Genomic DNA, 13,028 nt, shown 5'->3' with positions numbered 1-13,028 from the left:
TTGAGCGCTGGTCTGAGTCTTGTGCTCCCCTGGGACCAAGGCTGAAGCAGCCCCTCCTCCAGTCTGCCAATCACACCGCCACCCAATAGCAAGCTCCACCCACCAAGTCCACGCCCTACCCTGTGGGTCGGAGGAACTCAGGGGGCCTGCCCTCTGGAAGCAGCATGCATGAGCACGTGTGTCTCACCTCGGTGGGTCCCTTGGGCTGGAAGTTGTCACCCAGTCCTTGGTTTGAGGACAACTTTATAGACCTGGGGATGGAATCATCATGTCCCATATTTGAAGAAATCCCTGCCTGGAGACAGTGGGGGCCCAGGCCCTCACTGATGCCTTGACTTCCCTGGGCAGGGGGAACCTGCCCCAGGGCCGGACAATGCCCTCACCCAGCTGTGGGGCTTCTAGGAGGGAAGCAGCCTTGCTGTGGCCCTTCTCCCCCCATGGCTCAGCCTCAAAGGCTACCTGAAGCCTCTTACAGCACAAAGCTGCCCTTTCTGCCCCACGGCCTGCAGGGAGAGGAGAAAGAAGAGTCCCCCAGAGGGTTGGTCCCTCGACAGCTCACTGTGATTCTGCCCTCGGTCCCCCACCCACTAAACTGTCTCCAACCTGAAGCCGGAGGATCCAGTGGTGCTTACCCTATGTCTATCCCCAGCGGCTGAGGGCTTCCTGAGCTGTCAGCCATGAGTAGCTCTAAGAGGCCGGGAGAGGGCAGGTCAGAGGAGAAGGAAGGTGGGCTTCAGAAACAGCAGGATTTACTTCAGAAGCCTGCTGGGCTCTGAGTTGCTTCCACTGTTCCTGGGCCTGGCCTTGGCAGGGGAATGGAGGGTGTCCTTAGAGTCAGCTGTGAGTGGCAGGGTTGCCATCAGCCACTCCACCTTTATACCCAGAGCCTGTTCATTTGGACTCTGGGCCAGATTCGAGGCCAGAGGTGTTCTGCTCAGGGAAGGATTCACTGGGCTGGGGCCACGTGGGATCCTTTGTGATGGCGGGTGGGGATCAAATGAATCGTTGCTTTTCATGGGTCACATTCCTCAGATTCTTATCAGGGTGTTTTTTTTTTTTTCTTTCTTTCTCAAGCCAACACTCGGATTGCAGGAAAGATGGTAGAAAATTAAAAGCAGGAGTCCTGGCTTTTGCCCAACTCTGTCACCACCTTGCTGTGTCCCCAGGGGCCCTTTTTACTCTGAGTCTCGGTTTTCTCACCTGTAAGAAGAAAGCTGGGGCAAGATGACCTTCCCAAGACCCCATGCAGTGCAAAGCTTTTATAATCCCCCAACTAAGTCCATTGAGAGATGCTTTCAGGACACCATCTGCCCAGATAGGATCTTGTCTTCATGTCCCAAGGTGGGAGATGCTTCTGACATGGTGGTGGTGGCAGCAGAGATCAGGCAGGGTGGTCTTTCCACATCTCCCCTCCTTCCTGGGGATCCGATCCTCCCCCTGAATTGTGGCAGCTGAGACTGACATTCTGAGATCCAAGGGGCCAGGCAGTTGAGGAACATTTTAGTTCACAATTTCTCTGCAGTCTGCCAATGGGGGTGTTGGCCACACCAAATTCCTCTAATAACCAAGATGGTAGCCAGCGCTCTCACTTTACAGGTTCCAAAGTGATGACTCATGCATTTATTTTTATTGATCAGGGTGGTACATTCTTTTTTCTTTTTTTGGTACTGGGGGTTGAACTCAGAGGCACTCGACCCCTGAGCCCCATCCCCAGGCTTATTTTGTATTTTATTTAGAGACAGGGTCTCAATGAGTTGCTTAGTGCCTCATTGTTGCTGAGGCTGGCTTTGAACTTGTGATTTTCCTGCCTCAACCTCCCAAGCGAGCGGCTGGGATTACAGGCATATGCCACCATGCCCAGCTGGGTGGTGTATTCTTATTCTCAGTTTATGGTGAACCCTGGGGACCAAGTCACAGGTGCAGTGAAACCCATGGAGGCAGAACAGAACTGGGGCTGGAGCGGGCTCTGCTCACCCACCCACATCGTGGGCACAGTCCCCTAGCCCAGGTGCAAAGGCAGCCCAGTGGCCACACAGCAAGTCTGGGGCCTTGGGTGTGGCAGGGGCTCTGTGAGTGTTTGGAGTGGAGCTATCTCGGCTCGTGCTAGCATAGGGGCGAAAGAAACTTCTTTCTACCCGCTGAAGTTTCCATATTTGGTTTCTCTAACGGGAGCTGAAATAGATCAACAGAAGTGCCTCCATACACCAGCACCCGGAGTGTAAAGTCCCAAACTAAAAGCAGGGACAGATGGTTGACGCTTAAACACCCTTCTAAGGCCGGGAGGAAAGAGGTGAGAGCACAAACTTCTAAGGGGAAAGGAAGCAGTCAGGATGGGGTGACAGGAAGAAGGCAGAGGCTGGAGGCTGAGCCCCGTCGGGAGACACCACCGTGGCCCACAAAGGTGGGGGCCCCACAGCCTAGCACGGCTGCAGCATCTGTCTGCCACCAGGACAAACTGGTTCCAAATCAGGGGAGCCCTCAGGGACACCCCACAGCCTTCCTGACCAAGGGATCCTGACCTTCCTTTCCATCATTCACCCACCTAAACAACTGTACGGGATTGTTCACGTGGGGGTAACTGGGTGTGCATTACACTAAGGCCTGGCCAGTTTTTAGGGTCCCCCCAAACAGTAAGACGGTCCAGGTAGGTGGATGGAGAGGCCCTGCCTCTGTCACCCTTTCAGGACAGGGCACTGCCACAGCCCTCTCTGCCCCTGTCCATAGCCTGCTCTTCCTGGGCTCAAGAACCTCCTTAGTGTGCATGGGAGTGTGTCCCAGGAGCCTCCTATTCTGACCCAGCTCTGAGCCCTCATGGGGCCCGGTGAGCAGATCTTGATCCCTGCCCCAGGCAGCATCTTAGAGGAGAAAGCTGGGCCTCCCAGCTGTCTTCTCTTGCCACCACCCTCTGCTTATTTCTACCCAGTGTGTCTGCAGGTCCTATCCTCTGGAGTCCTCACCATGCCCTGCTGGAGAGGGCATATCTGAATCTGAGGGCTGCCTTAGTCCATCATCTATTACTATAACACAATACCACAGATCAGGTAGTTTATACAGAATAAAGGTTAACTGAGTATGGTGGTACAAACCCATAAAACCATCTACTTAGGAGGCTGAGGCAAGAGCATTTCAAGTTCAAGAGCAGCCTAGGGAGCCTGGGCAACTTGTCAAGACCTTCTTTCAAAATACAGAGCCAAACCGGCTCTTAAAGCAGACCTGCTCTGGAGATAACCCTTTATGCCACAAATGGCTCCACCCTCATGACCCAGTCACCTCCCAGAGGTCTCACCTCAAATGTCATGAATGCATGAATCTGGGGACTAAGTTTCCAACCCATGAATTTGGGGGACACTGTCTAACAGCAGCAGGGTCTTGAGTCTGCCCTCCCACACCTGGCCACATCTTGGGCTCTGACCTGGCTTCTTCCCATGGAGGTCCACTGCTCTGAGGCCCACCTCCTCCCCCGAGATCTGTCATCTCTTGCTCATAGGACAGTGGCCTCAGACATCTCGTCCCGATCACTAGAGGTCAGTTTGTCTCCTTTCACCCTGAACTCATGGCGTTCCCCCCTTGTCAGTAGAAGCAGACCCTGAGACCATCTTCACATGCAGGACTTCCCATGGAAGGGAGGGGAGGAAATGGGAATAAGCAAAGGGACCAAGCTGACTCTGGCCTCATGCAGGGCTCTGTGGCTGGCGTGGGTCCTCTCCCCTGCCCTCCTTCCCTCCTCTGACCCCCCCCTTCACCGTTTGTCCTGTGTCAGGCTCAGGGTGGCCTTCTCAACTATGCACTGACCTGTCACTAGATGGAGATGCCTGGGGAGGAGTGGATGTGGGTCAGGTGACCCTGGGCAGCTGAGGCAGGACTTGAAGGTGCTGACCACTGAACCACATATGCTGCCCCTGCAGGTGGCACACCCAGCACCTGCTTCCCATAGGTTCGGCTCTGGTGGTGAGAGAGCCTGAGGTCACCTTGACTCTTGGGAGGCCACACCCATAAACCTGTGGGGAACTTAACTGTTGGCGGACCCTCCACACCCCATCCAGGGCTCACCCCCTGGGTCCTAGGGCAGCCACACAGGATCCTGCTTTCGCCTATGCAGGTTTGAACTTGGCTCTGGCTCCAGGCTGTGGAGATCTGGATGGGATCCTGACTCTCCCCCAGACCTGGGCCCACCTCTGCCAGTTCCTTTCTTCTGCACTTTCTATCCACCACCTGCTGCTCCCCACCCGGCTCTGCCCCTCCCGGAGGTGTGTTCCCCAGGGCCGGGACCACTGTGTGCCCCTCCACCCAGGGCTCAGTGGGGACAAATGAATGGGAGATTTGCTTTAGGAGGCAGGATGAGGAGGGTAGGGGAGCCCTCCCCAGTGAGCCTGTGTGGCCTGGATCACCTTCACCCACCACCAGGCATCACCTGGAGACAGGGACACATCCCCAGACATGTGACATTCTGCAGCTTTGTCACCACAAGACCATCACAGAGTGTACTTACATTGAAACAGCTGTGATATCACCAGGCGACATACCTTACAGAACCCCTGTCATATGTGAACCCCGTCATTGACCTAAATGTTGTGCAATGTGTGTGACTGCATTGTCTCACTGGTTACAAGCTTGGGGTGGGGACACTCCGTCCTCCTTGAGGGACACTGTTAATAGATATGCCGGGGGTGTTTTGATTGCTCTCTGACCACTTCCCTACCCTCACTAGCCAGATTGGGGTCTGGAGTTAGGAGCTAGAGTGTCCAGATAGAAACTTCCGGCTTGTAGGGCTGGGGATACAGCTCAGTTGATAGAGTGCTTGCCTCACATGCACAAGGCCCTGGGTTCAATCCCCAGCACCTCCAAAAAAAAAAAAAAAAAAAAAAAACAGAGAGAAAGAAAGAAACTTCCAGCTTGTCTCTTGCAAGCCTTTGGGTTCTTTCTAAAGCTTCATGTTCTTATCTGCAAAATTCCCACGTCATACTAATAGGGCATCGTGTAAAATTGTGGGTGTGTAACTGACGTGATTCTGCAATCTGCATTTGGGGTAAAAATTTGGAGTTCATAACCCACTTGAATCTAATGTATGAAATATGATATGTCAAGAGCTATGTAATGTTGTGAACAACCAATAATAAAAAAAAAATTCCCACGTCAGACCTGTTGAGAAGGTTACATGGGGTAATGGCTTGTGTCCTCCCGGAGGCTCACACAGAATCAAGATCCGTGGCTTAGGACTTTGGTGTATGCATTTTGGAGGGACCCAATTCTGCCCATAGTTATCAGTGAGACTGTTTTACTAACCATACAGGGGCCTCGGGGTGCTGGGCCCCATTCTGCCTGAAGGAGAGGGTCTCTTTAGCTCAGGAGCTGGGAGGGTGGGAGGCACATCCTGGTGGGGGCATGAAGCTGGCTTATCTTGCCAGCATCCCCCTGAGGACTGGCCTGTGCCCCTTGGTGGTACAGTTTTGGGCTGTGGCCTGACAGTTGTCCAGGTTTCTCATCTGACCACTGCCTTGTTTTTCAACTGGAAACTGGCTTCTCGAGCCCAGCTGGTGGGCAAATCTGCTGGAACTGGCCTTTCTGTGGATTGGATAAGGGGTGATCCGGTAATTAGAACAAGAGGCAGGTGGAGGAGGGGCTTGGGCCTGAAAGTGGACGCCCCAAACCAGGAGGTGACTGTGCCGGGGCACAGAGCCTAGCACACAGCACAACCTTGACCCACAGATTTGGTTGAGTGAGGGACTGGAAGGGACAAGGCCCTCTGGAATGCACTTGGGGTCCCAGCAATGCACCACTTCATTGAGGCCTCTTCTTCTTGGGAAACCCAAGGTCCTCCCCAATGACACAGGCTAAGATGGAGCATGTGTGGGGTCCCAAGGAACCTGAGATGGGAGCCCTTTCCTGGCTGGGAAGGTACCCAGGAGGGGAAGGAGCCTGGGTGGAGACTGGTAGGATAAGTGAGATTTGACCAAACAGAAGAAAGTGAATGACCTTCCAGGGTACAAGGGGACAATGGAAATGGCCAGACGGAGCAGGCTGGAAGTGGGCCGGAGCAGGCATTTCCCTTGTGGATGTGGAGAGCAGAGAGGTGAGGGAGCCCAGGGTGGCGCCAGGTTTGAGCTCTGCATGGCGCTCCCTGGTGGCAGGTAGAGGAACTTGCAGGGAGAGACACCAAGATGTGGGAGACCAGGAGGGCGGAGGCTGATTGTCCAGGAACCAAAGGGAGTCAGAAGGTCAGGAGGCGATTTGCCCAGCATGGGGGCACGGCTGGGAGAGAGAAGGTGGAGCCTGGGGTGTTTCCTTTCCCCTGGGGGTTTCTCTAAGGGCATGGGGAATTAGTGTGCTGGAGGAGCCGGCTGGGGCTGGATATGATGAGCTCAGTAGAGCACCAACAGCAATTGTGTGTCCTGGGATGTCCTGAGAGCTCTGATGATGCATGACCACTGTCCAGGCGAGTGGGCACACACAGTGGGGTTCAAGAGGAAACACTGAGGTGATCCACCATGGGGGCAGAGCTTGGACGGAGGAAACAAGGGCTGGCGGGCTCAGACTCAGGGCTCAGGGTCCCTGGGTGGAAGGGGACACATGAGATCAGACCCCAAAGAGAAGCTCAGAGGGAAGCACGGGCTTAGGGAGGCCTTAGCCTGAGCCTCAAGGGTGGAGGTCCCTGGGTCCTGGACCCTCCATGAGAGCTGGGCTGTGGAACAGGGGGAATTGACAGAGAAACATCGCTCAGATGAGGCCCAAAGAAAATGCCAGTCCCTTCCCATCCTGATGAGCCTGCCAAGAATTTGCCCATGTGTGAGGACCACACCTGACACCCCCAAATTCTGTGTGCCTGGGCTGGGGGGGGGTCGGAAAAGGGCTGTACCCCTCCCGCGGAACCCCTTTCCACCTGCGGTTAGGCTGTAGCCCAATGACTCCTGTTTGCCCATGACCAAGATCAGAGACCAGGGCATGCAGTGAGCGATGACATGATGCCACTCAGCAAACAGAAGACACAGGACATGGGGACCCTAGGAAGTAGGCCATATTGGTCCCCTGACCGCGGGATCCTGAGATGAAGTGGGTTTCGAGTTCCATCGGGACAGGCCCAGAACCCTATCTCCATGCCTCTCCTTACAGTCTTCATTGTTTGGCCAGGTCTGGATTATCGGAAGCCATTTATAGCCCATTAAGAGATCAGATGTCGGGCTGGGATTGTGGCTCATCCGTAGAGCCCTCGCCTAGCATGGGCGGGGCCCGGGTTCTATCCTCAGCATCACATTAAAAAAAAAAAAAGGTATTGTGTTGTGTCCATCTACACTTAAAAAATAAATATTAAAAAAAAAGAGAGAGATCAGATGTCTAGAGATGGTGATTGGAGGCTTTGGAAAAGGTTTTCCAATTCACAGCTCATTTCCCTATAGAAAGCTCTGACCCAGTACAATTCAGAGATGGCAGGACTCTGTCTATTCCAAAAACCCAGGGCTGGGATGTGGATATCAGGGTGGAGCGTTTATCCTTTGATGGGATGGTAGCTTATCCCAAAGAGAATTGTACCTCTGTCTCTGAAACACATGCTAAGTGCCCATACAGAGCCCGAGAGGAAGGAAGGGCTATCCAGTTTCAGGATGTCTCTCTGGGCTACAGGAAGAGGCAAGATTGATGGTTTGTATTGGGTAGGTGGGACCCTGGGTGGGAGGGCTGAATTTCTTTCTCCGGGTAGCCTCGGTTTTGAGCTGCAGCCCTGCTGATGAGCCTTATCCACACAGACTTTCTATTCCCATCTGCAAAATAGGAAAGGACAATCCCTCAATTGTTACTGACATTGTGGGGTTTAGTGGCCAGCCAGTCAGTTGTGATCCTTGCAGTCATGTCACCCTGCATGGTTTCCGCTGACCTGGATGCGTTCAATTAGTCCTGGCTGCAACATTGAGAGGTTCGTGTGCGCGTGTGTAAGACTGAAGTTCAGAAAAGGACTCATCCCGTTGCCCAAGAAAGCTGGTAGTAAAACTGGGTTTTGAACTTGGTCTCCTGGTGACTTTGCGGGAGGGGAGGGTGGACTTTGGACTACTTTTCCTTTTTCTTTTGGGACATTTTTTCACTTTGCCAGTAGTATTGGGAGTATATCTTAGAAAATTGTCCAAGATTTTGACAAATTTTGATGAAAGATCATACCTAATATTTATTTGTAATTTTTAATATCTATAAATTTATTATTTATGTTTATGACTTTTTTTTTCTCCTTAAGAATTGCCTAAGCTTTGTTGATAAGATTTTTTTTTTGCAAAAAGTCTGTGTTTGGATTCTGTTGATTTATTTTTAATATGATCTATTTAATTAATTTTTGCTTCCTTTTTAAAAAATTTTTTAGTTGTAGGTGGACACAATATCTTTATTTATTAATTTTTTATTTTTTATGTAGTGCTGGGGAACAAACCACTCTACCACTGAACCACAACCCCAGCCCCAATTTTTGCTTTCTTTTTATTAATTCATTTATTCTCTCATTTTCCTGTCTGTCTTCTAATTAGTATGTTATTTCTTGCTACTTACTTTTTATTTCCTAGCATTTTGTGGATTGATCAGCTTTTGTTTTACTCTTTATTTTCCTTTTAGTGCGGGATGGCTTGCATTTTTACATTTTAATTCTCTGCTTCCTAGTATTTATCTTTAAATTCAAAACTGTTTAATTGTATATATTTTTTTATTACACTTAAAGTGGCACAACTTCTATATCCTCTCCTTCAACATGGAAAAAATATTTGCAATTTTAATTCTTTATAACTTCTCTTGGCCATCTTCCATGTTGAAATCACTTTTGTTTTAGAGCGAGGCTATTACTAAATCTCATTATTGTTTCTTTGCCTGTAACTACTCTTCTAATATGTTTTTTTTCTATGTCCTTTATTTTGTTTTGTTGGGATACCTCCTCTAGTGATTCTTTCATAAGGGGTAACCGGTAAACTTTCTAAGTCTTTACACATCTGAAATCTTTATTTGGCCTTTGGCCCTGAGGGTAATTTGGCTGGGTATAAAATTATGGATCCTAAATATTTCCCCTTAGGAATTTGAGAAAAATTTGTCACCATATTCTTGAATCTGATGTTGCTGATTTTAAAATCTTATTGAAATTTACTGTAAGTAGTTTGTTTTTTCTTGGCTTTCTATGGCATTTAGCGTTTTCTCTTCATCCTGATTGTTCTGAAATTTCAGCACATACTCAGTGGGCCCTTTTGAATTAGGAACTGGTGCCTTTCTTCAGCTCTGGGACATTTCCTTTGCTACTTTTTCATGTGTCTGCTTCTCTCTGTCTCTGATCTGCTCTTGTGGGGCTACTAATCAGTAGGTGTTGGCACTTGCCTGACTTTAGATCCCTCCCATTTCTCCCTATATTGTCTGTCCCTTTGTGCCTTTGCAGGGCCTCCTGGGAAAGTTCACAGCTCAGACTTGAAGCTCCTCAGGACCTCCTTCCTTCCCTCCATTCTATTCTTCCGTCCATCCATGGAGGTTTTATTTTCATGGTCATACATTCCATTTCTAAGAGATCAAATTTATTTTATTCCACAATTTTTATGAGTGGCATGCTCTCATCTCTTGGAGGACATTAATTATGCTTGTAAAATTTGTCTCCATATATTTTTTATTAATTTTTTTTCTAGAGGTGCGACTTTATTGCCTGTTGAGTTGGTGCCTTTCTCTCACGGTGTTAGACTTTTAAATTTTTTTTTTAATATTTATTTTTTAGTTCTCGGCGGACACAACATCTTTGTTGGTATGTGGTGCTGAGGATCGAACCCGGGTCGCACGCACGCCAGGCGCCAGGCGAGCGCGCTACCGCTTGAGCCACATCCCCAGCCCCTTTTAAAAATTTTTTATCAAATAATTTCATGGGTTTGTCTCTGTTTATTGAGACTTTGGCTTTTGCCAAAGAATAATGGGGAAAGAATATGCAAGAATTCAGTGATCTGACCTTAAAAGTGTCCCTGGAGGTCACCAGCTTGTGAGGCACCTGTTCTGACCACACCTGCCAGTGGATAGGTGAATCCAATGCCTGAATCTTGATACCAGCAGTGGGGTTACCTGAGTCCTCACTAACTAGCTGTCTCCCCTAACCAATCCATCCTGCAGCCACCCTAGGGTGTTGCCCTTATCTGCTGCTCCTAAGTTGCTCCCACTTGAGCCCCAGGCCTCTTTCCTGCGTGTTCCTGGCTGTGCCTCAAATTACTTCCATTTGCTTTCTATCTCTAAAGTACTCCTCAGGTATTCTGGTCCAGGGCTTCTTGTTTTCCAATGTTATTCTGGATATTTTTTCTACTGTTAAGTTTCCAGGATCTGGTGATGGTGGGAGGGGTGGGCCTGCTGGCCATCTTGATCCAGTGCCCATATGGTGTGCATCTGTGCCCTCTCCCTGCACCTCTGCTGCCCACACTGCAGCAGTCCTTCCCTGCTTAGAACCTTCAGTGGCTCCCCACTGACTTCCTGAGAAGAGCCATATTAGCCTGGAGCCTCTCCCTTTCCCTGGCCCTTCCTTCCCTTCAGCCTTCCAGCCACTTCTAGTTGCACACAGGCCCCTGGACGCGCCTTGGTTTCTCATATGGTGTCCCCACCCATTCCCCTCCTTCTTCTGCTAACATCAGCTCCCTCATGGCTCCCAAGCAGCTAACTCATCTTTCAGTGCTCAGCTGGTGGCCCTTCCTGGGACCACCCCTGCTCTGCTCGCACAGCTCCCTGGATGGACCTGTACCTGGATTCTGGTGGCTCCGTTCCCCTTGTCACCTGTCCTCCCCTGCCCCAGATGTCAGGGCGGTGGCTGAGTCTTTTTCACAGAGTGTCTTCAGTAGCTAAAATGATGCCAGTGCTCGGAGGCCAAATGGCGTGGGTACTGTCCCTTCCCCTCAGACTTAAGCAGAGGGTCTCTGTGGGCCCCTGATCCAAGAAAAGTGGGTGCTCCAAGTTCGTGAGGGGACCTTCCTCCTCCAGCACAACCTTTGAACTGCAGTCAGTGCCCCAGGAACAGACAGGGCTGACGCGACTTCTGCTCTCTCCACAGGCACTGGTGCCATCACACGGTGACCCGGACGGTGTCCTGCCAGGTGCAGAATGGCTCAGAGACAGTGGTCCAGCGTGTGTACCAGAGCTGCCGGTGGCCTGGGCCCTGCGCCAACCTCGTGAGGTAAAGGCCCTGGACTGGACTGCTCCGCCCTTTCGGTCCTTAAGAATGAATCCAGCCCCAGCACGGCTCTGGGGGAGGCTCTGGGAGAGGCTCTGGGGGAGGCTGGATTAATCCCAGAGATGAGAGTTGAACCTGTTTATGGCGCACCTTCTGTGTGCAGGGTGTGTGTGAATATGAGTGTGTGTGTGTGTGTGTGTGTGTGTGCGCGCGCGCGCCCACAAAAGGTGAAAGGAACACCGAGACAGACCCTCACAACTCAGTGGGTGTCTGACTGGCAGAGACCTCCACAGATGAGTGTAGACAGGGATCAAGGGAACATGGAGGAGCCAGGTAGGGTGAAGAGGGAACCAGTTAGCATTGGGCTCCCGACTAGGATACGGGGATATGCCAGACTTTAGCCCCGCCCTCTGGCCCCGCCAAGCTCTGCCTCTCACAGCCCCACCCTCAGCCTCAGCACTCTCAGCCCCTCAAGCCCCGCCCTCACTACCCTGCCCGTACAGCCCCACCTCACAGCCCACCCTCATAGCCCCGCCCTCAGCCTCACCATTCACTGCCCCTCAAGCCCGGCCCCTCACAGCCCCTCAAGCCCCGCCCCTTACAGCCCCTCAAGCCCCACCCCTCACAGCTCCGCCCTCACAGCCCACCTCCCATAGCCACGCCCCTCAGTCCCATCCTCACAGCCCTGCCCCCACGGCCCTATCCCCTCTCTGGAAGCCTTCAAGCCCCATCCTCTCGCAGCCCTGACCCTCTCGCAGCACCCATCAAAGCCCTGTTCTCACTGTCCACTGTCCCACCAGTTCTGTCCCAAAGCCCAGTCCTGAGTCACTGCCCTCTGCAGTCCTCAGCATCTGCAGAGAGATTTCACCACCAGGGCCTCGGAGCAGCTACCTCACCTTCCTCCCCCATCCTCTGTCCCTCCAGCTCCACTTCCACCTTCTGGACTGGCTGCCCCTGACCTTTCTCCCCTCAACCTGTCCAGCCTGAGGCCTCTACCTGAGGACCCTTCCCCATCTCTGCCTGGGACCTCTCTCCAAATCTCTGCCCTTTTGAGCTGGTGTCCCCGCTAACAGGGCATTTTTACACGGGGTCCATAATCACACCCAGCTGCAATAGTAGAATTCTTAACTTGGGGTCCTTAGATGCAATGTTTTCCTACAGCTCCTTCTGCAAGAGGAATGGCTAGAGAAGTGGAGAGGGAGATGTCCATTTTAAATTTTAAGCAAGAGGGCTGCTTTTAAACACTGTGCAGGAGGCAGGACCAGTGGATCCATAATGAAGAAAAAGATGTTGACCCCCATCCTTTTCAGCCTGGAGACCCCCTTAGTCCCCAGGAGCAGGGAGCTTCCGATTAGCCAGTCAGAGTCTCTTGATCCTGTGAGCAGCTTCTGAGGAGGGAGGTCTTCGGAGTCTAATTTCTCCGACCCTGATGGGGAAGGCTCTGGCCAGGTTCCACGGGAGGAGTGGCTGTCCTGCTCTCCCAGTGGGAAAGCCAGCTGCTGGCCCCGGAGGACAGACACTGGGCAGGAAGGTCACACGTCCCTTACACGGTTCTGACTCCTGCCCAGCTTGCTACTAGGTCTTTCCAAGATCTAGAATTTGACTTTAACAAAGGAATACTGTCTCCGGAGTTGAGACAGAGTTGGGTATGTCTGCTGGGCGCTGTGGTGCACCCCTGTAATACCAGAGGCCCTGTGGGGCTGAGGCAGGAGGATCCCAAGTTCAATGGCAGCCTGCGCAATTAAGCAAGACTCCTTCTCAAAAAAAGGAAAGAGAGCTGGGGATGTGGCTCAGGGGTGGGTGCTCACCCAGCACGTGCAAGGTCCTGGGTTCCATCCCCAGCACAGCAAGAGGGCTGTGTATCTAGAGTTCAGCCATATGGGCCTTTAGC

The 13,028-nt window shown here is 51.8% G+C and overlaps 1 protein-coding gene across 5 annotated transcripts in view; it reads left to right on the top strand.

Annotated features, from left to right (window-relative positions):
* Positions 1 to 13,028, top strand: part of COL26A1 (collagen type XXVI alpha 1 chain) — a 128,038-nt gene that overhangs the window by 23,091 nt on the left and 91,919 nt on the right. For all 5 annotated transcript variants that reach the window (XM_081299450.1, XM_081299449.1, XM_081299448.1 and 2 more), the window contains exon 2: positions 11,018 to 11,140. In XM_081299450.1, the coding sequence (XP_081155576.1) occupies positions 11,018 to 11,140 (123 nt within the window). The remainder of the gene's footprint in view (positions 1 to 11,017; positions 11,141 to 13,028) is intronic.

This window comes from Spermophilus citellus, assembly GCF_964194105.1.
Source record: "Spermophilus citellus genome assembly, chromosome: 6".
NCBI lineage: Eukaryota > Metazoa > Chordata > Mammalia > Rodentia > Sciuridae > Spermophilus > Spermophilus citellus.
Note: the sequence above shows the minus strand (reverse complement) of the source record. Positions and strands in the feature narration are given on the sequence as shown.